We start from the raw sequence: 27,859 nt of genomic DNA on the forward strand, positions 1-27,859 counted from the left end.
ACGCTCAATACAATTTCAAAAAGCCATTTAAGCTGTTATTAGGCTTGCAAGAAGTCTTCGCCATAAACCTGTTAAGGAAATGATGACTGTCTTCACTTCTAAATGCCTCTCTGTCGCGACATTTGGAGCTGGGGTCTGGGGGCTTGCAGAATGTACAGGGCTCCAGATTTCTAAGAAGACTACTATTAGTCCCCCAATCTACATCAGTAAAGTTCTGTCATAAAGAAGTAGGTTTAAGATACATATCTAGCTATATAAAACTTCAACCTCTTATATTGTGGGTAAAAATCTGGACTAAGCCTGAAGCGCTTCTATGTAGAAAGGTGATACAGGACTGTCTCCTTTTGTCACGATCTCTAGATATACCCTGGCTTAGATATGTTTATCTTTCTCTCCTGTCATTAGGATTAGGAGATTTTTTCCTCAAACCAGATACTCTAACAAGACAGGACATTAAGAAGGTTAAAGATATATTCTGGCAGAAAAATCAGGACATGGACCCAGCCATTAGTTCAATGAGACTATGGACAAGTTATGAGACACAACAACTTCAACCAAAGCTGTATCTGACCGTCACTAATCATGAGCGAAAAAGGTTCTTACTCACAAGACTACGTCTAAACACCTTACACTATCTGGTAGCATTCCCAGTTGCTGGAACCTGGTTTAAGAACCTCCCTCCCTGTCGCTGCGATGGAAAGACATCTCAAAGTACATTACATTTTATGCTTTTTTGCACTTTGTATATGTAGGAGGCTGGACTGGCTTGTAGTGAGTACCAAGGGGTACTTGCACCTTGCACCAGGCCCAGTTATCCCTTATTAGTGTATAGGGTGTCTAGCAGCTTAGGCTGATAGATAATGGTAGCTTAGCAGAGCAGCTTAGGCTGAACTAGGAGACGTGTGAAGCTACTACAGTACCACAAGTGTCATATGCACAGTATCACAAGAAAACACAATACACAGTTATACTAAAAATAAAAGTACTTTGGCCCGTATTTATACTCCGTTTGCGCCGAATTAGCGTCGTTTTTTTCGACGCAAATTCGGCGCAAAACTAACGCCATATTTATACTTTGGCGTTAGACGCGTCTAGCGCCAAAGTATTGGCAAATAGCGTAATTTTTTTGCGTGAACGCCTTCCTTGCGTTAATGAGATGCAAGGAAGGCGTTCCCGTCTAAAAAAATGACGGCGACGCAAATGCGTCATATTTATACTCCCGGGCAAAAATCACGCCCGGGAGTTGGCGGGTCAAAAAACCCCGCATTTGCGCCACTATTTAACGCCTGGGTCAGGGTAGGCGTTAAGGGGCCTGTGGGCTCAAAATGAGCCCACAGGTGCCCTCCCCTGCCCCCAGTGACCCCCCCTGCCACCCCTGCCCACCCCAGGAGGACACCCAAGGATGGAGGGACCCACCCCAGGGACATTCAGGTAAGTTCAGGTAAGTATTATTTTTTATATTTTTTTACTTTTTTTTGGGTGGCATAGGGGGGCCTTATTTGTGCCCCCCTACATGCCACTATGCCCAATGACCATGCCCAGGGGACACAAGTCCCCTGGGCATGGCCATTGGGCAAGGGGGCATGACTCCTGTCTTTACTAAGACAGGAGTCATTTAAATGGCGTCTGGGCGTCGAAAAAAATGGCGCAAATCGGGTTGAGGCGATTTTTTTGCCTCAACCTGACTTGCCCCATTTTAAGACGCCCTAACGCCATTTTCCCCCTACGCCGGCGCTGCCTGGTCTACGTGTTTTTTTTCCACGCACACCAGGCAGCGCCGGTCTGCTAGCGCCGGCTAACGCCATTCCATAAATACGGCAACCGCATGGCGCTTCAGAATGGCGTTAGACGGCGCTAAATTTTTTGACGCTAAACTGCGTTAGCGCAGTTTAGCGTCAAAAAGTATAAATATGGGCCAAAATCCCCCTGCCTTCTAATTTTTTGTGAGGTGAGTTCACACTCTGGTACTGTGATGGTTAAAGTTGAAAATTACTATAATATCTTTCAAGTATAGGTGAAAGAGTTGTGTGTGTAAAGTTCCAGTTTGGAGTTGGACCAAGTACTGTGCTGATAGCGAATGGGCGGAGTCTACCCATTCATGATTCCTCAGTGCTACATATGTTGTCTCAGTCAACTGTCCGTTTTAAAAGTTTCATTTTCAGTACTTTCCTGAAAACTTAATAAATTGTCAATGTTCAAATGGCTGAACAAGGGGATTCTAGAATCGGGTCTCCTCTACTTTGGTCTCTGCAACCGCTTCCTTCTAGTTTGAATTTTCTGCTTGACCTGAGGTGCTTCGAAGAGGCAAATTTGGAAAAGAAAGGCAGCTTCTACATCTAACCATTACCCTTTCACTAGAACGCCTTATTCATGGTGATCAGGATTGAGAATTTAATCCTGGTTTCTGCTAGGATCCAGTGGAATGTGTTGAAGGTTGTTTTGATGTTGATCAAGTTTTTTGGAGATGACGGCCACACTTAGTGCCTGGCTCTACAATAGCCTTAGGTTGTCGTGAGCATTTATGATGGGAAACAGCATTTACAACACGGTGTAAACCACTTGCTGCCATTACATCCCAGGCATCACAGACGTACAGCGACATGCCTTAGGGAAAGCGGCAGACTGGAGTTGGAATAGTAAATTATGCCACTCCAAAGTCCAGCACTTTCCCTAAGGCAAGTCGTTGTAACAATATGCTTAGTTAATAAAGGAATGCATGGTAAAGAATCATTTGCTTAAACACTGAGGAGTAACTGCATGCATGGTAAAGGCATGCCTTATTCCGACATACAACCATTTATGATGAGGGTTCTCTTCTAGTCCTCCATAATAAGGAAAGGGTTCTTTTCTAGCCTCTGTGCTAAAGTGAGGGTTCCCATTTAGTTCTCTGCCCTTGTTTTCATTCTATTCTTCAGTGTAAGGTAACATGTGTTTACGGGGGAATCAGTGATCACCCTTTAAGTCCTCAGTGTAATAATATTTTTTTTATTTCATCCATATAATATTTAGCCATATGTAATGAGCAAACCTGTCACAGTTATTCAACTGTTTGTTTTGAAAGTGTTCAGTGTAATACAACAGTGATATCTTCAACCACTTGCAAGACCTTTGAGACTCCAGGGGAGGGGAGGCACTAAGTGAAGGTGGGGTGACATCATGAGGGTGTAATAAGAGGAGAGTACAGGTTGCAAATACAAGGAAAGCAAAGAATAGTTGCTCGATGTGTGACATTAAAGAGCAATTGAGCATCAATTGCGGCGCACAGTATGGAAACGAGGCAGGGCTGCACTTGGCGGGAGGGGGGACAGCGACAAACAGAAAAATGTAATAAAAAAAACAAACATACATGACTCTCCACTGCCGTAACACTGTTATGACTCCATTGCAGGCACATGGTCTCAGCCTGCTCTGCTGCCAATCTGAACGCTGCTCTCATGCTGCTGGCAGCATGACAACAGCGTTAAGATTGGCTGGAGTGCCCTGGCTTGGTGCTCCCAGGGAGACTGGCAGTCTCTGCCTTCTCTCTCCAAACCTGCAACACAGAGCGTGGTTGGAGAGAGCGCAGATGCACACTGAGGGACTCCCCCTCCGTACTCATAATCACCATGGCCCCACCCTTTAAAAATAAAAAGGTAATAAACATTGTTTATTACCTTTTTATTTTTAAAGTTTTGCAGCTGCTGTTACTGGCGGGGGGACAACGCTCCTCCGCCATTGAAGAGGAGCCGCAGCTGTAAAGCATGATGACTATGAAGTGGTGGAATGGTGTAACTGGAGGCAAAGCAGAGGAGAGGAGAGCAAGGGCAAAGGAACAATGGAACTTGATTTAAGTAAGATAGGTGGTTAGGAGGATGAACAGAGAATAAAATGCAGGAGGAGGGGAGGGAAAGAAGGCAAAGAAAGTAAGAACAGAAGGAGAATGGCAAAAGGGAGGCGATAACGATTGGGAGGACAGGTAGACGATTTCTGTGCGCTCATAATAAAGAAATTGTCCTGGTGTTATGGTTACAAATTAATTTTATGGTAATCATGTTTGTTGTCGATGCATCTTGGACCCTGTATGCACATGAGCATATCTCTTTACTAACCCCCAAAATGGCGTCTGGGCGTCGTAAAAAAATGGCGCAAATCGGGTTGAGGCGATTTTTTTGCCTCAACCTGACTTGCCCCATTTTAAGACGCCCTAACGTCATTTTTTCCCAACGCCGGCGCTGCCTGGTCTACGTGGTTTTTTTCCACGCAAACCAGGCAGCGCCGGTCTGCTTGCGCCGGCTAACGCCATTCCATAAATACGGCGCCCGCATGGCGCTTCAGAATGGCGTTAGACGGCGCTAAATTTTTTGACGCTAAACTGCGTTAGCGCAGTTTAGCGTCAAAAAGTATAAATATGGGCCTTTATTTTTATGACAATATGCCAAAGTATCTTAGAGTGTACCCTCAGTGAGAGGATAGGAAATATACACAATAGCAAAAATATGCAGTATAGTCTTAGAAAACAGTGCAAACAATGTATAGTTACAATAGGATGCAATGGGGAAACATAGGGATAGGGGCAACACAAACCATATACTCCAAAAGTGGAATGCTAACCACGAATGGACCCCAAACCTATGTGACCTTGTAGAGGGTCGCTGGGACTATTAGAAAATAGTGAGAGTTAGAAAAATAACCCTCCCCAAGACCCTGAAAAGTGAGTGCAAAGTGCACTAAAGTTCCCCTAAGGACAAAGAAGTTGTGTTAGAGGAATAATGCAGGAAAGACACAAACCAACAATGCAACAACGCTGGATTTCCAATCTGGGGTACCTGTGGAATAAGGGGACCAAGTCCAAAAGTCACAAGCAAGTCGGAGATGGGCAGATGCCCAGGAAATGCCAGCTGCGGGTGCAAAGAAACTTCTACTGGACAGAAGAAGCTGCGGTTTCTGCAGGAACGCAAAGGGCTAGAGACTTCCCCTTTGGAGGACGGATCCCACTCGCCTTGTAGAGTTGTGCAGAAGTGCTTTCCCGCCGAAAGAACGCCAACAAGCCTTGCTAGCTGCAAATCGTGCGGTTAGCGTTTTTGGATGCTGCTGTGGTCCAGGAGGGACCAGGAGGTCGCAAATTGGACCAGGAGGTAGAGGGGACGTCGAGCAAGACAAGGAGCCCTCTTAGCAGCAGGTAGCCCCCGGAGAAGTGCCAGAAACAGGCACTACAAAGATGCGTGAAACGGTGCTCACCCGAAGTCGCACAAAGAAGTCCCACGTCGCCGGAGAACAACTTAGGAGGTTGAGCAATGCAGGTTAGAGTGCCGTAGACCCAGGATGGACTGTGCACAAAGGATTTCCGCCGGAAGTGCACGGAGGCCGGAGTAGCTGCAAAAGTCGCAGTTCCCAGCAATGCAGTCTAGCGAGGTGAGGCAAGGACTTACCTCCACCAAACTTGGACTGAAGAGTCACTGGACTGTGGGGGCCACTTGGACAGAGTTGCTGGATTCGAGGGACCTCGCACGTCGTGCTGAGAGGAGACCCAAGGGACCGGTAATGCAGCTTTTTGGTGCCTGCGGTTGCAGGGGGAAGATTCCGTCGACCCACGGGAGATTTCTTCGGAGCTTCTAGTGCAGAGAGGAGGCAGACTTCCCCCACAGCATGCACCACCAGGAAAACAGTCGAGAAGGCGGCAGGATCAGCGTTACAGAGTTGCAGTAGTCGTCTTAGCTACTATGTTGCAGTTTTGCAGGCTTCCAGCGCGGTCAGCAGTCGATTCCTTGGCAGAAGGTGAAGAGAGAGATGCAGAGGAACTCGGATGAGCTCTTGCATTCGTTATCTAAAGTTTCCCCAGAGACAGAGACCCTAAATAGCCAGAAAAGAGGGTTTGGCTACCTAGGAGAGAGGATAGGCTACTAACACCTGAAGGAGCCTATCAGAAGGAGTCTCTGACGTCACCTGGTGGCACTGGCCACTCAGAGCAGTCCAGTGTGCCAGCAGCACCTCTGTTTCCAAGATGGCAGAGGTCTGGAGCACACTGGAGGAGCTCTGGACACCTCCCAGGGGAGGTGCAGGTCAGGGGAGTGGTCACTCCCCTTTCCTTTGTCCAGTTTCGCGCCAGAGCAGGGCTAACGGGTCCCCTGAACCAGTGTAGACTGGCTTATGCAGAATTGGGCACATCTGTGCCCAAGAAAGCATTTCCAGAGGCTGGGGGAGGCTACTCCTCCGCTGCCGTAACACCATTTTCCAAAGGGAGAGGGTGTAACACCCTCTCTCAGAGGAAGTCCTTTGTTCTGCCATCCTGGGCCAGGCCTGGCTGGACCCCAGGAGGGCAGATGCCTGTCTGAGGGGTTGGCAGCAGCAGCAGCTGCAGTGAAACCCCAGGAAGGGCAGTTTGGCAGTACCAGGGTCTGTGCTACAGACCACTGGGATCATGGGATTGTGCCAACTATGCCAGGATGGTATAGAGGGGGCAATTCCATGATCATAGACATGTTACATGGCCATATTCGGAGTTACCATTGTGAAGCTACATATAGGTAGTGACCTATATGTAGTGCACGCGTGTAATGGTGTCCCCGCACTCACAAAGTCAGGGGAATTGGCCCTGAACAATGTGGGGGCACCTTGGCTAGTGCCAGGGTGCCCTCACACTAAGTAACTTTGCACCTAACCTTTACCAGGTAAAGGTTAGACATATAAGTGACTTATAAGTTACTTAAGTGCAGTGTAAAATGGCTGTGAAATAACGTGGACGTTATTTCACTCAGGCTGCAGTGGCAGGCCTGTGTAAGAATTGTCAGAGCTCCCTATGGGTGGCAAAAGAAATGCTGCAGCCCATAGGGATCTCCTGGAACCCCAATACCCTGGGCACCTCAGTACCATATACTAGGGAATTATAAGGGTGTTCCAGTAAGCCAATGTAAATTGGTAAAATTAGTCACTAGCCTGTCAGTGACAATTTGAAATAAATGAGAGAGCATAACCACTGAGGTTCTGGTTAGCAGAGCCTCAGTGAGACAGTTAGGCACCACACAGGGAACACATACATATAGGCCACAAACTTATGAGCACTGGGGTCCTGACTAGCAGGGTCCCAGTGACACATAACAAACATACTGAAAACATGGGGTTTTCACTATGAGCACTGGGCCCTGGCTAGCAGGATCCCAGTGAGACAGTGAAAATACCCTGACATACACTCACAAACAGGCCAAAAGTGGGGGTAACAAGGCTAGAAAGAGGCTACTTTCTCACACAACCCCCCCCCAAACGAAGGACAATAAGGCTAACCTTGGCCAGTTGAGACTTTATTGTCTAAGTGGTGATAAGTAGAGAGTAGCTCTGCAATAGACTGGTTACTTCCTTTATCATCCACTATATGGTTACTTCCCTGTGGGGATGTAAACCACCCTGTTTGAAGTTTTTTAGCTAAGCAACAATGTGAAGATGTATTTTCAGAGTTTCTATCAGTAAGTTTTAGTTTAGAGCAGTGGGAATTGTCCACTGAACCTATTTGTAGTGATGGAAATGCCAGACAGGGATGCTGTCTCAGAAAAGCCATAGCTGGGCAAAAACTTTGTCCATATGGCTGGAAGAGAGAACAGGGATGCTGTTTCTCTTGAGTTGGAGCAGGGCAGGGATGCTGTCCTATGAGCTCCACACTAGGGCAGGGATGCTGTCCTAAGTGTTGTGAGGCAGTGCAGGGTTTCTGCACTAAAGTTTCTCTGGGAGGGTTGGAGGGATGCTCCATGTTAACTAAAATGGTGCTCTTTTTCTCACCAATTTTAGTTATCCCACAGAGAGGTACTTCTACCTCAGGGAGTACAGTTTTGCCAACTGATGATTCCCTTGGAACAGGTGCCACCCCAGGAGAGGTTTCTCCCACCACAGGAATGGTATCCTGAATGGTAGGGTGGTTACCCTGTGATACCCTTTTTACCTGTTGATGGAGAGGGATCCTGAGTTTTCAGGCCTTCTCTCCTTTGCTTTTTCATTTCAGTAGAAATGAGAGGGAACAATTCCTCAGGGATGCCCAGCATGGCTGCATGGGCATAAAACTCTACATCAGCCCAACCTGAGGCCTCTAGGTCATTACCTAAGAGACAGTCTACAGGTAAGCTAGGTGATACCACCACCTGCTTAGGGCCAGTAACTCCACCCCAACTAAACTGAATTATAGCTAAGGGAAGAAACTTAGTGGAGTTATGGACATCAATAATCTTATACTGTTGTCCAATGATGTGTTGATCAGGGTGCACTAGGTTTTCAGTCACCAAAGTGATACTGGCACCTGTGTCCCTGTAGGCCAAGGCCTCAACACCATTTATTGAAACTGTCTGCCTGTACTTATCCATTGTAAGGGGACAAGCAGCCAGTGTGGCAAGGCCAATGCCACTAGGTGTGACAGAAACTGTCTTGGGACTGACTACCCCAGTTTCTAGGATGGACCCATAAGTGAACCCAACTACACCCTTTGCTTGACTGTTGCCAGCAGTCCCACCACTAGTACCACTACTGCTAGGGGCACTAGAGCTTGATGTATTAGTGGTGGTAGGCTCAGGGGGTTTACCTGGACAGGACTTATCCCCTGGCCTATGGCCTCTGTTTTTACACACAAAGCACCAAGGCTTTTTAAATTGTGTAGGTTGAGAAGAAGAGGAAGAATTTGTTTTATCCCCACCCCCTGAAGAGTGTTTAAGATTTGAAGTGGGATCTTTGGTTTTACCCTTATCCCCATGCTTATCTTGAGATTTTTCACCTTCTTTCTTCTTATTGTTCTCTTTGTCACCACCTGTATGAACTTTTCTGTTCACCCTTGTTCTGACCCATTTGTCTGCCTTCTTTCCCAATTCTTGGGGAGAGGTCAGATCAGAGTCCACCAAGTACTGGTGCAACAAATCAGACACACAATTATTAAGAATATGCTCTCTCAGGATCAAGTTATACAGGCTGTCATAATCAGTAACTTTACTGCCATGTAACCACCCCTCCAAGGCCTTCACTGAATGGTCAATGAAATCAACCCAGTCTTGTGAAGACTCCTTTTTGGTCTCTCTGAACTTTATCCTGTATTGTTCAGTGGTTAAGCCATAACCATCCAGGAGTGCATTCTTAAGAACTGTAAAATTATTGGCATCACTTTCTTTCACAGTAAGGAGCCTATCCCTACCTTTTCCACTAAATGATAGCCATAGGATAGCAGCCCACTGCCTTTGAGGGACATCCTGTACAACACAGGCCCTTTCAAGTGCAGCAAACCACTTGTTAATGTCATCCCCCTCCTTATAAGGGGGAACTATCTTGTGCAGATTCCTGGAATCATGCTCTTTTGCAGGATGACTATGGGGAATACTGCTGCTGCCACCATGGGTTTCTAAACCCAACTTCTGTCTTTCCTTCTCTATTTCTAAAGACTGTCTATCCAAATCCAGCTGTTGCTTTTTAAGCTTCAGTCTGGTTTGTTCCACCCTCAACTTATTGAGTTCCCTTTCTAACAATCTGTCATCAGGGTTGGTGGGAGGGACATTTCTGGATACAGAGGTATGATGGGAATGAAGAGAAGGAGACCTGTCCCTTACAGAGGGCACCCTAACAGCTTGGCTGACAGTGTAACGTGAGAGCACATCATCTGGATGATGTGACTCCACCTCAGTGACAACTATGCTAGACTGTCTTGTAATGGGAAGGCTAAGAAGTTTCTTTCCTGAACCTTTACCTGGGGGAGTCCCTGGATCAGATTGAGAACCATTAGCTACTTTTTCAACAGATGGGGCACTTTTAGCCTTATCCTGTTCTCTAAGCATATTCAGTAACAGTTCTAAGGAAGGATTCTTCCCTACACTCAAACCTCTCTCTATGCAGAGACTCCTTGCTACTTTCCAGCTAAGGTGATCATATGCAATCTTAGACAGGTCAACATTTTGGCCTGTGCCAGACATTTTTAGAGAGAGTTAAAGTGATAGAAAAAGAGAAAAAAGTTTGTCAGAGCTTTTAGAAAGACAGAGAAAAAAACTTTTTAAATTTTTTAGAACTTTTTAGAAAGTTAGAAGTACTTTTCAGCACTTAGAAAAGAGTGAAAAGAGGAAATGCAAAACTTTTTGGCTATGTGTATATACACTGACCTTGTTTTGTATATTTTTCTCTTATGAAAAGTACAATGACAAGAGTGGTAAGTAGTCTCAAAGCACTTATCCCACCGCTGCACAACCAATGTAGGAGGCTGGACTGGCTTGTAGTGAGTACCAAGGGGTACTTGAACCTTGCACCAGGCCCAGTTATCCCTTATTAGTGTATAGGGTGTCTAGCAGCTTAGGCTGATAGATAATGGTAGCTTAGCAGAGCAGCTTAGGCTGAACTAGGAGACGTGTGAAGCTACTACAGTACCACAAGTGTCATATGCACAATATCACAAGAAAACACAATACACAGTTATACTAAAAATAAAAGTACTTTATTTTTATGACAATATGCCAAAGTATCTTAGAGTGTACCCTCAGTGAGAGGATAGGAAATATACACAAGATATATATACACAATAGCAAAAATATGCAGTATAGTCTTAGAAAACAGTGCAAACAATGTATAGTTACAATAGGATGCAATGGGGAAACATAGGGATCGGGGCAACACAAACCATATACTCCAAAAGTGGAATGCGAACCACGAATGGACCCCAAACCTATGTGACCTTGTAGAGGGTCGCTGGGACTATTAGAAAATAGTGAGAGTTAGAAAAATAACCCTCCCCAAGACCCTGAAAAGTGAGTGCAAAGTGCACTAAAGTTCCCCTAAGGACAAAGAAGTCGTGTTAGAGGAATAATGCAGGAAAGACACAAACCAACAATGCAACAACGCTGGATTTCCAATCTGGGGTACCTGTGGAACAAGGGGACCAAGTCCAAAAGTCACAAGCAAGTCGGAGATGGGCAGATGCCCAGGAAATGCCAGCTGCGGGTGCAAAGAAGCTTCTACTGGACAGAAGAAGCTGCGGTTTCTGCAGGAACGCAAAGGGCTAGAGACTTCCCCTTTGGAGGACGGATCCCTCTCGCCTTGTAGAGTCGTACAGAAGTGTTTTCCCGCTGAAAGAACGCCAACCAGCCTTGCTAGCTGCAAATCGTGTGGTTAGCGTTTTTGGATGCTGCTGTAACCCAGGAGGGACCAGGAGGTTGCAAATTGGACCAGGAGGTAGAAGGGACGTCGAGCAAGACAAGGAGCCCTCTTAGCAGCAGGTAGCACCCGGAGAAGTGCCAGAAACAGGCACTACGAGGATGCGTGAAACGGTGCTCACCCGAAGTCGCACAAAGAAGTCGCCGGAGAACAACTTAGGAGGTCGTGCAATGCAGGTTAGAGTGCCGTGGACCCAGGCTGGACTGTGCACAAAGGATTTCCGCCGAAAGTGCACGGAGGCCAGAGTAGCTGCAAAAGTCGCGGTTCCCAGCAATGCAGTCTAGCGAGGTGAGGCAAGGACTTACCTCCACCAAACTTGGACTGAAGAGTCACTGGACTGTGGGGGCCACTTGGACAGAGTTGCTGGATTCGAGGGACCTCGCTCGTCATGCTGAGAGGAGACCCAAGGGACCGGTAATGCAGCTTTTTGGTGCCTGCGGTTGCAGGGGGAAGATTCCGTCGACCCACGGGAGATTTCTTCGGAGCTTCTAGTGCAGAGAGGAGGCAGACTACCCCCACAGCATGCACCACCAGGAAAACAGTCGAGAAGGCGGCAGGATCAGCGTTACAGAGTTGCAGTAGTCGTCTTAGCTACTATGTTGCAGTTTTGCAGGCTTCCAGCGCGGTCAGCATTCGATTCCTTGGCAGAAGGTGAAGAGAGAGATGCAGAGGAACTCGGATGAGCTCTTGCATTCGTTATCTAAAGTTTCCCCAGAGACAGAGACCCTAAATAGCCAGAAAAGAGGGTTTGGCTACCTAGGAGAGAGGATAGGCTAGTAACACCTGAAGGAGCCTATCAGAAGGAGTCTCTGACATCACCTGGTGGCACTGGCCACTCAGAGCAGTCCAGTGTGCAAGCAGCACCTCTGTTTCCAAGATGGCAGAGGTCTGGAGCACACTGGAGGAGCTCTGGACACCTCCCAGGCGAGGTGCAGGTCAGGGGAGTGGTCACTCCCCTTTCCTTTGTCCAGTTTCGTGCCAGAGCAGGGCTAAGGGGTCCCCTGAACCGGTGTAGACTGGCTTATGCAGAATTGGGCACATCTGTGCCCAAGAAAGCATTTCCAGAGGCTGGGGGAGGCTACTCCTCCCCTGCCTTCACACCATTTTCCAAAGGGAGAGGATGTAACACCCTCTCTCAGAGGAAGTCCTTTGTTCTGCCATCCTGGCCAAGGCCTGGCTGGACCCCAGGAGTGCAGATGCCTGTCTGAGGGGTTGGCAGCAGCAGCAGCTGCAGTGAAACCCCAGGAAGGGCAGTTTGGCAGTACCAGGGTCTGTGCTACAGACCACTGGGATCATGGGATTGTGCCAACTATGCCAGGATGGTATAGAGGGGGCAATTCCATGATCATAGACATGTTACATGGCCATATTCGGAGTTACCATTGTGAAGCTACATATAGGTAGTGACCTATATGTAGTGCACGCGTGTAATGGTGTCCCCGCACTCACAAAGTCAGGGGAATTGGCCCTGAACAATGTGGGGGCACCTTGGCTAGTGCCAGGGTGCCCTCACACTAAGTAACTTTGCACCTAACCTTTACCAGGTAAAGGTTAGACATATAGGTGACTTATAAGTTACTTAAGTGCAGTGTAAAATGGCTGTGAAATAACGTGGACGTTATTTCACTCAGGCTGCAGTGGCAGGCCTGTGTAAGAATTGTCAGAGCTCCCTATGGGTGGCAAAAGAAATGCTGCAGCCCATAGGGATCTCCTGGAACCCCAATACCCTGGGTACCTCAGTACCATATACTAGGGAATTATAAGGGTGTTCCAGTAAGCCAATGTAAATTGGTAAAATTAGTCACTAGCCTGTCAGTGACAATTTGAAATAAATGAGAGAGCATAACCACTGAGGTTCTGGTTAGCAGAGCCTCAGTGAGACAGTTAGGCACCACACAGGGAACACATACATATAGGCCACAAACTTATGAGCACTGGGGTCCTGACTAGCAGGGTCCCAGTGACACATAACAAACATACTGAAAACATGGGGTTTTCACTATGAGCACTGGGCCCTGGCTAGCAGGATCCCAGTGAGACAGTGAAAATACCCTGACATACACTCACAAACAGGCCAAAAGTGGGGGTAACAAGGCTAGAAAGAGGCTACTTTCTCACAGTATACCGCTCCAAGAAAAAGATTTTTACGTCCGCTATTTCAGTCTAACAGTATTAGAACTAGCCAACTTGCTTACTCCCACTTACATGATTTGGGAAATATGGACATAATCCAGGCTGTGCTAAATTTTATACATGCTGCCATTGGTGTTCGGAAAATGTATTAACAACGCTTTTAGAAATTTTTATGACTGTGAAATCTGTATGTTATTTATTTATTTTATGTCTTTTATGGTCTTTTTGCACCGAATAAAGTAAACTAAAGAAAGAAAGAAAGAGTCCTTAGAGTGATACTATGAAAGAATGGGTGAAAGGGGGCCTGAGTATATGGAGAATCTGAAAACACAGATTCTAATATGGCAGTAGAATTGTGACTCAGAGACTACTCCTTGTGGTTGCAGCGTATCCCAGTGAAAGGGTCGGACCTTCCAATATGGAGGCCCTAAATTGATTCAGTTGAGATTTCCTTTTTGATGTTAATATTCGTGAGAGTTCTAGCGACAATTTTCAAAGTGCTTTCAATTCGTGAGAAACATACTTCAGTGCACTGCAAATATTTCTGGCAACATAGGGGGTTGCCAAATCTCAAAATGAGGGACAGCTGGCCACACTAACCTAGAAATTACGTTTTAAATGAGCTTGGCCTGCGCTTTCTGTTTACAAGACGGCTCATGTCTTTATTATATTTGCATCTAATTGTTGGAAAGACTTCTTTGTAACCATTATAATCACATCCATTAAAACCAGAGTCATTAGGAAGCAATGTTCCCTGGAGTAATTAACGAACAGCCCACGCTATAATAGTCCGTTTTGTGCATTTTACTCAAGTTGTGGCGGTCAATTCTGTTTAGCGAAAAAATGTCAGAAAGGGTTTCCTACACAGTACAATTTAGAAATGCGTTTTTTTGAGTGGACATTTTTCCAACTAGTTGATAATGTAATAGTCAGGTCATCACTGGTACAAAATGTTTCTTTAAATTACACATTCAAGAGCAATACACACTTCTGCCTAGATCAAGTACAAGGAGTTAGTGCCTCATTAACATCACCCTCAATATTAGGGCAGAAAAGAAACAATCATGTTATCAAGGCCCGTGTGTAAGTAATACATATTTATTTTAGCTGCCAGGTATTGGGCGATCCACTTTAGCTATTTCAGAGTACCTCGTGTATGTCTAGTCGAGTATAAATATGTTAGTACCTCTACGGCAATATATGTTCCTGTGAAGTTGGCGTGAGTAAATAAAGACAATCCTAGAGTATCTCCTATTCACTCCTCTTGAACAGTGACTACCAACATGAGGTATTCGTGGGTAGCTCTTAGATTTATCATCGTATTACCTATGTTTCACTATTCCCACCCCAATCCAGTAATCTAGCTATTAAATATTCATTATTAATCATAACTGTCTATCACTTAAATGTCTCCTTTCTCAAAGGAATATATGGAATTATAGAAGGGTAAACACAGAGAGCTGGAGCAGAGATCAGGTTGTTTATGTCACCCAGAATCCGGACGTGAGAAACTTTTCTTATCTTCATAGTTACAAAGAAAGCACCTGATTCACAAACTGCACTTTGTTGCATGTGTTGTAGTTCCACAAAGTGTTCCGCGCATTGCAATTCACAAACTATGTGTTGAGTTTTACACCTCTGCATTACCTATACTTATGTGTCCTGATTGCAGAATCTCTGCACACTTAAGTACATGTTTTAGGAGTAAGGGCCAGATGTACGAAAGGATTTTACCCATTCTGTGTCTATGGGAAAAAGCTTTCGTACATATGGCCCTAAATGTGGTTGGCACTAGAGAGAGTGCTTGGGAAAAGGAGCAGATTGACTACAAAGGGAAATGGGATTAAGGAGGGGTAAAACAGGTTTAAGAAGGGCCAGGGAGGAGTTTAGTGAGGGACATCTTTCACCCACATATGAGTAAGCTAATTTCATAGCTCTGGGTGCGGAGACATGTAACTTAAACTTTTGTGGTAAGTTTACGCTTGGAGTTTGTGAATACTGAAAGTATTAAACTTACTCCAAAGTGTAAACATACTCAAAAGTCTGTTACCTTTGTGAATCAGACCCTCAGTTTGTGAATCCCAAAAGTAGTAATCTTACTACAAAGTATAAACATACTCAACAGTGTAAGGTACATGTGGGAATCAGGCCCATATCATTCTATGTTCTACATTGGCCCAACACCCAACTGATAATAATATATTAATACATCGGCTGTAAATAGACAGTGGCCATGGTTACATCACAGCAGGAGAATGTTTTTTTTTCAGTTGTGACATAATTACATTGAATAAAAGAGTTTAGAATAGTTAGTTCGTGAGAATGGTAGGTTTCAGAACGATATAGAGGCTTTTATAATTAGTTTCTTCTCTGTGCAAACCATGTGCAAATGGACAATAGAAATAATGTTTTACGGAAAGGTGCATCTAGGCCCTGTATTGCAGACTTGATTTCAATTCTGCCTGATAATCTCAGCCTATTACTTATGTTTGAACCTTCACTAATGAAAACTTTTCCTTTCCCCTTTTCAAGTTTCCACACATGTCTTTTTCATAACATCAAAAAATAAAGTACCATGTTGATAAACGATATATCAAATCACACTTCTGAGTTTGATTACTAAAGATCACTAAAAGTTATTAGGCACGCAACACAACACAGCTACCATCACAGTCTATTTTCTGGTGACGATAAGCCCAGGAAAAGTGTAGCATATAAAAGAACGTGTGCCTGAATTAATATGTATATGAATAGATACTTTGGAAAATTGATGATAGTGAAATCAACGTGTTAACTACAAACTTGAAAAAACTCAAAAACAAACCGTGTCAGCTGTTCAATGTATAACAAATGAAAGAAGAAAATTAAATACCAAAATAATTGAAAGGCATGATTTTATTGTGTGTTCTGTTTTGTTCCACATTATGCATATTCGGTGCTTTGTGATACAACTAGGTGTTAAAACATAAAGGCCCGTATTTATACTCCGTTTGCGCCGAATTAGCGTCGTTTTTTTTTACGCAAATTCGGCGCAAAACTAACGCCATATTTATACTTTGGCGTTAGACGCGTCTAGCGCCAAAGTATGGGCAAATAGCGTAATTTTTTTGCGTGAACGCCTTCCTTGCGTTAATGAGATGCAACGAAGGCGTTCCCGTCTAAAAAAATGACGGCGACGCAAATGCGTCGTATTTATACTCCCGGGCAAAAATCACGCCCGGGAGTGGGCGGGTCAAAAAACCCCGCATTTGTGCCACTTTTTAACGCCTGGGTCAGGGTAGGCGTTAAGGGGCCTGTGGGCTCAAAATGAGCCCACAGGTGCCCTCCCCTGCCCCCAGGGACCCCCCCTGCCACCCTTGCCCACCCCAGGAGGACACCCAAGGATGGAGGGACCCATCCCAGGGACATTCAGGTAAGTTCAGGTAAGTATAATTTTTTATTTTTTTTCATTTTTTTTGGTGGCATAGGGGGGCCTTATTTGTGCCCCCCTACATGCCACTCTGCCCAATGACCATGCCCAGGGGACATAAGTCCCCTGGGCATGGCCATTGGGCAAGGGGGCATGACTCCTGTCTTTACTAAGACAGGAGTCATTTAAATGGCGTCTGGGCGTCGAAAAAAATGGCGCAAATCGGGTTGAGGCGATTTTTTTGCCTCAACCTGACTTGCCCCATTTTAAGACGCCCTAACGCCATTTTCCCCCTACGCCGGCGCTGCCTGGTCTACGTGTTTTTTTTCCACGCACACCAGGCAGCGCCGGTCTGCTAGCGCCGGCTAACGCCATTCCATAAATACGGCAACCGCATGGCGCTTCAGAATGGCGTTAGACGGCGCTAAATTTTTTGACGCTAAACTGCGTTAGCGCAGTTTAGCGTCAAAAAGTATAAATATGGGCCAAAATCCCCCTGCCTTCTAATTTTTTGTGAGGTGAGTTCACACTCTGGTACTGTGATGGTTAAAGTTGAAAATTACTATAATATCTTTCAAGTATAGGTGAAAGAGTTGTGTGTGTAAAGTTCCAGTTTGGAGTTGGACCAAGTACTGTGCTGATAGCGAATGGGCGGAGTCTACCCATTCATGATTCCTCAGTGCTACATATGTTGTCTCAGTCAACTGTCCGTTTTAAAAGTTTCATTTTCAGTACTTTCCTGAAAACTTAATAAATTGTCAATGTTCAAATGGCTGAACAAGGGGATTCTAGAATCGGGTCTCCTCTACTTTGGGCTCTGCAACCGCTTCCTTCTAGTTTGAATTTTCTGCTTGACCTGAGGTGCTTCGAAGAGGCAAATTTGGAAAAGAAAGGCAGCTTCTACATCTAACCATTACCCTTTCACTAGAACGCCTTATTCATGGTGATCAGGATTGAGAATTTAATCCTGGTTTCTGCTAGGATCCAGTGGAATGTGTTGAAGGTTGTTTTGATGTTGATCAAGTTTTTTGGAGATGACGGCCACACTTAGTGCCTGGCTTTACAATAGCCTTAGGTTGTCGTGAGCATTTATGATGGGAAACAGCATTTACAACACGGTGTAAACCACTTGCTGCCATTACATCCCAGGCATCACAGACGTACAGCGACATGCCTTAGGGAAAGCGGCAGACTGGAGTTGGAATAGTAAATTATGCCACTCCAAAGTCCAGCACTTTCCCTAAGGCAAGTCGTTGTAACAATATGCTTAATTAATAAAGGAATGCATGGTAAAGAATCATTTGCTTAAACACTGAGGAGTAACTGCATGCATGGTAAAGGCATGCCTTATTCCGACATACAACCATTTATGATGAGGGTTCTCTTCTAGTCCTCCATAATAAGGAAAGGGTTCTTTTCTAGCCTCTGTGCTAAAGTGAGGGTTCCCATTTAGTTCTCTGCCCTTGTTTTCATTCTATTCTTCAGTGTAAGGTAACATGTGTTTACGGGGGAATCAGTGATCACCCTTTAAGTCCTCAGTGTAATAATATTTTTTTTATTTCATCCATATAATATTTAGCCATATGTAATGAGCAAACCTGTCACAGTTATTCAACTGTTTGTTTTGAAAGTGTTCAGTGTAATACAACAGTGATATCTTCAACCACTTGCAAGACCTTTGAGACTCCAGGGGAGGGGAGGCACTAAGTGAAGGTGGGGTGACATCATGAGGGTGTAATAAGAGGAGAGTACAGGTTGCAAATACAAGGAAAGCAAAGAATAGTTGCTCGATGTGTGACATTAAAGAGCAATTGAGCATCAATTGCGGCGCACAGTATGGAAACGAGGCAGGGCTGCACTTGGCGGGAGGGGGGACAGCGACAAACAGAAAAATGTAATAAAAAAAAAAAACATACATGACTCTCCACTGCCGTAACACTGTTATGACTCCATTGCAGGCACATGGTCCCAGCCTGCTCTGCTGCCAATCTGAACGCTGCTCTCATGCTGCTGGCAGCATGACAACAGCGTTAAGATTGGCTGGAGTGCCCTGGCTTGGTGCTCCCAGGGAGACTGGCAGTCTCTGCCTTCTCTCTCCAAACCTGCAACACAGAGCGTGGTTGGAGAGAGCGCAGATGCACACTGAGGGACTCCCCCTCCGTACTCATAATCACCATGGCCCCACCCTTTAAAAATAAAAAGGTAATAAACATTGTTTATTACCTTTTTATTTTTAAAGTTTTGCAGCTGCTGTTACTGGCGGGGGGACAACGCTCCTCCGCCATTGAAGAGGAGCCGCAGCTGTAAAGCATGACGACTATGAAGTGGTGGAATGGTGTAACTGGAGGCAAAGCAGAGGAGAGGAGAGCAAGGGCAAAGGAACAATGGAACTTGATTTAAGTAAGATAGGTGGTTAGGAGGATGAACAGAGAATAAAATGCAGGAGGAGGGGAGGGAAAGAAGGCAAAGAAAGTAAGAACAGAAGGAGAATGGCAAAAGGGAGGCGATAACGATTGGGAGGACAGGTAGACAATTTCTGTGCGCTCATAATAAAGAAATTGTCCTGGTGTTATGGTTACAAATTAATTTTATGGTAATCATGTTTGTTGTCGATGCATCTTGGACCCTGTATGCACATGGGCATATCTCTTTACTAACCCCCAAAATGAGGGTCTTTCCTCCTCTCGAACACATCATTGACATACTGCCTAAAGTACTGCTACTCACCATGTTTCTTAAAATGACAGAAACCAGTATATTTCTCCATGTTGCAAACATGCCTCCCTTCAAGCGGTGCATATGAGCGACCCCACTCCCTTTTGTTGTGCACTCTGTTGACAAAGATTCCCCTTCTAGGTGGCAATGGTCTTCATTTGTTTTGTTCTTTTTTCAGAGTTCTTGCCCGGAAGGGGCCATGAAGTACTTTTCCAGGAGCTGGTCCTGCTTGTGACTGCCAGTGACGTTCCCCAACTTCCTGTGTATCCTTGCGCAGTGGGCGGACTCCCAAACCTGCTTCTACAATGGGTGGGTTGTAGCCACTGGTAAGATGTACGTGTGTGCGTTCTGTTGTGCTTCTCTCTTTCCTGCCTGATGCCTTTCTGCTCACTGATCTCTCTTTTCCGTGTGCTTTGCTGTTCTATATTGGGGTTTGCTGGTCAGGTAATGAGGAGCGCTGGGTCCAGCCTGCCCTGGAGATGCCGAAGAGAAGAGACATCCTCGCTATCGTGCTGATCGTGCTTCCCTGGACACTACTCATCACGGTCTGGCACCAGAGCACGATTTCCCCTCTACTCGCAATGCACAAGGGTGAGAAACCAACCAGCACACAGGGATTCATCTTCAATCCATTCAACAACCATCAGTAATCACAACTGGCATCCTCCATTTCAGCCATCTCCTCATTCATTAGCTCCCGCCAAACAACATGGAGAAAAGGGCACCCAAATTCTAGTGAATGTCCTTTTTAGGTTGAGCACGAAAGCGCTCTGACCTATTGTAATCTAACTCTGGGCTTTTAACCACACCCATCTTTATCACTCGTTCATGGGCTTACCTCTCAAAAATCCTTTGTTATCATTGGTAAATGCTTAACATTTGTCCCTCTTTGGGGCGGTTTTGTTACTGCCTTTGACGCCGACCCTGTCACATGGCTAATTGCACGTTTGCTGATATGTTTGACTGCGAGCAAACTTATTTTTCCTTTTGTGTCTCTCCTTCGCACTCATGCTCATGGCAGCCGTGGCACTTTGAATCCGTTTGCTTATGTCAGCTGCTTTACTTTTCATTTTCAATTTATGTAGCAAGAAATGTCCAGTTAGGAATTTACAAGTCTAACTCGAGCAAACACAAGACCCATTGCATTGCAAATGCTTGTTTGTTATGTGATGTAACTTGTATATGGCTTCACCTGATCTTAGTGAAGTCCATGCCTTAGAAACACTTGTATAAATGAGAAAGAAAATTAAATTTGACCTTCTGAATCTATAACTGCCATACCAAAGGGCCACCCAAATTACAGCCATAACATAGTGAGAACAGGCCTCAGATACATCAGCCTGCATCAAGTTACACCCATAGTCCCATAGTAATTTTTGTGTCAGAGAAGTCAAAGAGTTCTATTCTGGCTACCTACAGTAACCTATCCCCACTTAAAATAAGCATTCGTAATACCAATAGGTCTTTTCTATAATGTTTTGCTTTGTAATGTTTTTAGACACATTGAACAGCATAACAGCTGCTGTGCACCACGGCTAAAAAAAAACCTAATAACACAACTGTCAAATCATTTTGGAGGCACCCGCAATCCTTCAACACACATGCACACACTTACCAAGGGCACTGATTTGTTTTTTTATTAACTAGTCTGAGATAGATCAGTACATTTTAAAAAAAGTAGTGTGAAAGTGTTGTTTTAAAACAGAGCTTGAAGTACTTAAAAAAAAATAGAATAATGGGTGAGGGGGTAAAGCAACACAGCATTTGGTGGTCAAAGGTGAGCAACTTGAAGTGTGGGGGGGATGCACATAGTGAACAAGAGCAACATGGACTGCGGTGTTAGAAGCACAAGGGCGAGAGAGCAATACAAGTGCACTTGGTGGGGAGAAGCACATGGACAGAGAGAGCAAGGTAGATAAAAGCACCCGAGGGAGACAGCTGAAAAAATATGCCCTCTCACAGAGTGCTTAAGCAAAAAGTAGTTCCTAAAAGAGAGCAGAAAAAGCACTGAAGCCATCCAAAAAAAGAAATGACTAAAGAGGCTCTGCTCCATGGAAGGAGCAATACAAATCTGACAAAACAAACTTCTAATAAGAAGCAGGGAAATGAAAGTGACAGTTAAGTCAGCTAAAGGTAAACAATGGATGGGCTCCAAGCCCCTATAAATTAATGGTAAGCCCACAAAAAGTATTTTGTAGTGCCCAGGCCCCCTGCCCAGCACCCTTAGAATGCACACGGTCTGCTACTGCAGACAAAGTGTATTCTGAGGGTGCTGGGACCACCCTCTGTGTGACACATTTCCCTAGGCTCCATGAGGAGCCAAGGCCAATGCCGCCACACAGTTTCCAATGGGCTGACTGGCTGAAACCTCCAATGTCAAAGGTTTCCTCTAGTCAGCCCAGTGGAAACGTTGTAATCAGCCTGGGGGGACACTGCCAACTCCATGGCGGTCTCCTCTCTACGTGGCTGGAGGGCCTACGGTCGGCCCGACAACCTCTTAATGAGGTCTAAAGAACCTTTGGTCAGTTAATAGAAGAAACTAAAACACATCTCTAGCCAAGTTAGTATTAGTGTTTACCAGCATAAAAAGTCATTTACTGTGTAATAAAATATGTACAGCTTGGTATGTGATATCACTGTCACCTTAGTGGTTCTGTCAGTTTACGATTTCTTAGGTGATGTTACTGTCATCTCACATGTTCTTGCAGATTCCAATATTGTACTATCTCAATTTCATGGGAATTATGCTACTGAAGCCTTACTGGCCGAACCCACAACTCAGGATTCAGTTTATTTTTTCATTAGTAGATTATCCTGATACTTTTCTATTTTGCTTCCTTCTGCCACTGTACAGTAGGTCCTAAATAAATAAAGGATGAAACAATTTAACAGATTTGAACTTCAAGATAGGATATCTATCCATTTAAATCATCCGCTTCCATACACAACAGCACTCATGACAAGGGTAGATTAAAGCATATAAAACCAGATGAATTAGAGAAATATATAGAGTGTCTCTGCTAAAGGAATTGCCTCAAGGGACTTTACATTGTGAGTGTGTGTGTATTATGTTTATGTATATATATATATATATATATATGTAACATATTATATATATATTCACTGAAAAAAAACAAAGGTTAAAGTAACATTATAATTATAATTAAGTGAAAGTTTCAGTGGCAACATAAAGTTTTAAAAGTTTATAACTACTGAAATTCACCAGTTATAGTTATCTCAAGTGACAGTAACTCTTGTCCTAAGGTAACTCTACTCCGCACCCCATTGTGCTTAGTTTTATCATCTACAAGTGTTGCAGGGATATTACTAATGATGTTATAGAACATGTCATGCAGGATGTAATATGTGGAATAACTAGCAATGCATGGTGAGGGCGCGAGTTATAGTTACTCTAGGGCACAAGTTATATTTATTTTAGATAGCTATAACTATAAATGGCAAATTGCTGTGCTTTTTAGAGTTCAAATGTTACATTGTTACTGAACATTTCACCTAACTATAATATTACTCTAACCTTTGTTTTTTTCTGTGAATTTCTGGGATTTTTGAAACATGAACTAATATTCCATTACCATAAGTAAAGCCCAACACCCAGCTGTGCATGGCCACAGGCAGCCAAGCTCATGCTGCAAGGTTGGCCGCAGGTCCTGAGCAGCTGTGGGTTGGCCATAGGGCCAGGCTTGTGGCCAGGCCTTGTAGATAACCCACCCAGAGGCAGCCAACGCCACATTGTGCATGGCCTTTGGCTCTGTATGCTCTGACGCCCCTCTTCATCTGGCAGCACCGCGGCCTCAAGCCATTGAAGCATTTTGCTGATATATATATATATATATATATATATATATATATATATATATATACACACACACACATATACACATATCTTTACCATTTATTTATTTATATATATATATATATATACACATATACACATATCTTTACCATTTATTTATATATATATATATATATATATACATTATATAAACATATTTTATATATTGCATTACACTTTATACATATATTTACACATATATAGTTCAATTTATGCAAATAAAAAATTAAAAAGAAATACAAATATACCTATGAAGAACTTTCTACAGTGCTATTACACACAATATAATAGTTAATAAATAAAGTTCTCCTTTAAAGAAAATTAGGGCTGTTAACGGAGTTTGCATTGATTAGCCAAACAAATCCTTCAAAAATATTATTTTGAACTTGTATCTGTGTCACAAAAATTGCCATCCAAAACCAATAACAAACTTACATAGGGACAAGAGGCAAATGTGACCTTTTAGTTGCTGATTACTGCTCACTCCATTAGCATACTGCATATACTATTTTATAAAGAGTTCCTAATAAGCCAGTAATGTTGGGTTTACTAAGAAGAACATTACGGTTTGAATAAACAGTAATAGGTCAGCCCCTACATGATGGGTCCAAAGCCAACTAAGAAATATATATTTTTTTTAATTCTGTTTTTCGTACCAAAAAAGGCGCATATGCAACATTGTGTGCATGGGGAAAGAAACTAGCATTATGAAAACAAAACAGTATGCTTTATATGATTATTGTATTATATGCAGAAGGGCAACACTGAGCATAGTCAATTGACAAACAATAAATTATAGTGACTGAGTTATCCAACGTAGGCTAAAGTGTTATAGATAGTTGAGAGCATGTTCCAAGAGAGCGAAGGACCGATTGGTTCAAAGTGCGTAGGCATCCAACAGAAAGACATCCCAATGGAAAATTAAATTGAACTGTTAAGCACTACAAGGTATCGGTAGATTTCCCAATTAAATAAAAACGTGTGCTGAGGTGCTTTCTTTTGTGTTAGAGCAACACATTTTCTTACCGCCCTTACGAGCTTTAAAAACAGACAAAAGTAGAAACAGCTAATAATTGGACAATTTCTATGTTTTCTGTCTGTTTAGGCCACTGGACAAGCAGCAAATTGACCAGGGAGCAATTGTTGGCATGCTTTAAAGATAACACAACGCTCTGCTCATGGGCTAACTGACCAACACAGTTTAGCAGTTATAAAAACAAAATAGCCCCTGACAGCTAGTAAAGCACGCCATCTAAAAAGTGATCACTAAACAAAACATATTCTTTCATTCATAAAAATGTGCCACAAAAGCCAAGGCAAAAACTAAAACAGCATCTGTTAAAATTGACTGCAGAGTTCACAAAACATACAGGCTAAGAATAATAAGCAGCTTTGATTAATCACATTGGGTAAACACTCTTAGAAACGAAGCCCCATTTTAGGTTAACAAGAGAAAAGCACAGGGAGGATATGAAGGAATGCAGAGTATAGCGGGGGAAGGGCTCTAGGCGACACAACTGCAAAACATGCACTCTTATGAAGTACTTCACAATAAAGAATAAAAGAGATCCCAAAAAGTGAGCAGTCATGGAAGAATTGAAGGAGCCAATCAGGGAGGTGATAAACAGGCTATGCTCCGCGGGGGAGACACACACTGGCTGGACAGCCTAAAACAAATAAAGGCAGCAAACAGAAAGCAGGGAAATGTGAGTAATAAAAGGCAAAGCCAGTGGTAAGCAATGGGCCGGAATGCATATCTAGGTCAGCTTTCAGCATATGCCTAATACGTCTTTGAAATAATACTGCTGGACTGTCTGGTGGGCTTCGACCTAAAATCTCATTAAAAAAACCTACGGATTCCACTATAACTTAAAATCCTACCCATCACCACTTCATTGTGATAAATCATATATTCTGCAATGACCCCCCTTTAACTCACTGTTAGAGCCATTTTAAATATCAATTACCAATCTCCATTTTCACCAAACTCAAACTGTGTGAATCTTTTTTTCCTTCAGATCACCAGGTCACCAAATGTCCCACTGTATAATAAGTCTCTATCATACACATTCTTCCATGAATTTCAGTCTTCCAATTCCGTATGAGAAAAGCTAGCAGCTGCCTATCAATATGCACTATGGCCAATCAAAAATGCCTGTGCCATAGACCAACACCACTATCTTTGAAGGTAGTTTTTGAGCATGTCATCCTGTATTCACCGGTTCAATGATAAGATATCCAAACAACTAGTATTAGCTCATCACTAGCCACTGTCGCCACCCATTCAAATGAACTTAAAATATAATACTTTTAATACCTATCACATCCATCTTTACATGTCTCGGCAACCGTTCACAAATATACTGCAAATGTGCTTAACTGAGGCTGACCCAATTTAATACCCTAAAAGCACTAGCACACATGTAAAATTAAACAAAGGCGGTGCTCCTGGATCCAAACCATTTGTTAATATTTCAGGTCTAGTTAACACCTATCAATGATAGCAATGATTTATCTTTTTGACCTAACGCCTGCCATGGCCGTCAAACCACACAGCAGCCACCATTCCCCATCATTATCATTCTCTCAGCCCCTATTCTCAATCTACCAACAAAATGTACAATCAGTAAGTCAAATTAACATTCATTATTGAAGTAATCATGAATGTTCTACTTCAAAGTCATCAAGTGTAACAAACAAAATCAGCTTTGCAACCACTATCCCAAACACCCCTTAAAAGGCCGTCACAAACATTTTTCATCAGCAACCACAGGAAAGACTTCACTGAATCAGCCTTCCATTCAGCCATCAGCATTTCCTATCTAAATCAATAAAATACTCCAGTACATGTTCATTCCAAACAGTCACCACCATGTACCATCAGGAGCCATAAGAAATAATCCATTAAATTGCCACTCCGTAGGCCAGGAGAAATCTCAATCAAGAATTTCTCAATTAAATTATGATCCATCCATTCCAATAAACATCAGCCATAAACATCCAACTGAATAATCAGTTCAGAACACCGCTATTTCCCATCAAGAATCACCAAAAATGACTCTAGCAAATAGCCACCAAACATAACCGCCTCCATTGTCCATCCACAACCGACAATGACATTCCAGTAAATGACCATCCAATACAGCACCCCTAAAAAAATGAGCATTCTATAAAGCCAGCTTCGTCCAACACCTTGAACTTCACCACAGGGAAGAATGGCCTTTCCTTACCCTTACAGTCAAGTTTGACCATAAACATCAATAGTCCTCAATGTATGAATTACAAACAGCACAAATTGAGAAACTCTGGATGTTTGAAATCGCAAATATCCCATGATTCCACACCAAAATATAACTATCCTGTCACCTTTCAACAAGTTGTCATAGGGCCACGTGTACGAACTTCAGGTTTTGCGACTCGCAATTTGCGAGTCGCACAACCTGATGCACAACATTGTCAAAGACACTATTTGCGATTCCCAATGGGGTCGCAAATGACCTACCTCATGAATATTCATGAGGTAGGTCGCAATTTACGACCCCATTGGGAATGGCTGCCTTCACAGGGATGGTGGCCTGCTGGAGACAGCAGACCACCATGTCTGTGACTGCTTTTAAATAAAGCAGTTTTTTTTTTTTTTTTTAATGCAGCCCGTTTTCCTTAATGGAAAACGAGATGCATTTCAAAAACAAAAAATGCAAAGTTTTCTTTTCATTTTTTCAGAACAGGCAGTGGTCCGTAGGACCACTGCCTGCTCTGAAAAAATATTTTCGCTGTCATTCACAAAGGGGAAGGGGTCCCATGTGGACCCCTTCCCTTTTCCGAATGGGTTTGCACCAGTTTGAAACTGGTGCTAACTGTGATTGTTTTGAGACCGCATTTGCGGTTACAAAACAATCAGGCATGGGACTGCAACTCGCAGTTAGGAAGGAAACGCCCCTTCCTAATTGCGACTCGCAAACCCTTTTTGCGATTCGGTAAATAGATGACCAAATCGCAAAAATGGGTCTGTACATCGTAAATAGCATTTATTACGTTGCAAACTGCCTGATTCGCCGCTTGCTACGTGGAAAATGCTTTGTACATGTGGCCCATAGTTAAGTGATATGGATGAATTAGACTTCCAAAATACAGAGTAATGACTCATACTTCTTCCCAAATCAGGCCTTTCTTACAACAATATGTCTCAGTCCATTCATCCAACACACAAACAATCATAACAATCAATCTATCACACACTACAGACACCATCAACCTTTGCATCTGATTATAGTACTAGAATGCCTTATCTTGGGTTTCAGGCCCCTACCCACCTTTCAATGTTTGTCATTCCATCATTACCCATCTTGCAGATTTCGATCTCTTTTTAACTCTAGTCATATAAAAAGCCTTGTCTGTGTGAAGAAAATGATTTTGCTTTTTTAGGTCTTCCTCTACTTTACAAGTGTACCTCTTAGCACATTATTTTTGCCGCAGGGGTGTTATCATTGTTCATCATTTACATAATGGACATGGCGGACCAAACACATCTCGAGGATCGTTGAGTTTTTGTTGGAAAAGGTGGACCAAAAAGTGTGAGTGATTAATGGACACATTTCATAGCTATGATCGATATT

The 27,859-nt window shown here is 43.6% G+C and overlaps 1 protein-coding gene across 4 annotated transcripts in view; it reads left to right on the plus strand.

Moving 5' to 3' along the window:
• Positions 1-27,859, plus strand: part of B3GAT1 (beta-1,3-glucuronyltransferase 1) — a 270,500-nt gene that overhangs the window by 165,150 nt on the left and 77,491 nt on the right. Inside the window, exons 2-3 of one of the 4 annotated variants that reach the window (XM_069224441.1) lie at positions 19,569-19,699; positions 19,835-19,981. In XM_069224441.1, the coding sequence (XP_069080542.1) occupies positions 19,696-19,699; positions 19,835-19,981 (151 nt within the window). In that variant the 5' untranslated portion in view covers positions 19,569-19,695. Of the gene's footprint in view, positions 1-19,568; positions 19,724-19,834; positions 19,982-27,859 lie in introns of those variants that run through there. The other 3 variants (XM_069224444.1, XM_069224443.1, XM_069224445.1) reach the window with 3 other exon arrangements.

Source organism: Pleurodeles waltl, chromosome 3_1, assembly GCF_031143425.1.
Source record: "Pleurodeles waltl isolate 20211129_DDA chromosome 3_1, aPleWal1.hap1.20221129, whole genome shotgun sequence".
Taxonomy (NCBI): domain Eukaryota; kingdom Metazoa; phylum Chordata; class Amphibia; order Caudata; family Salamandridae; genus Pleurodeles; species Pleurodeles waltl.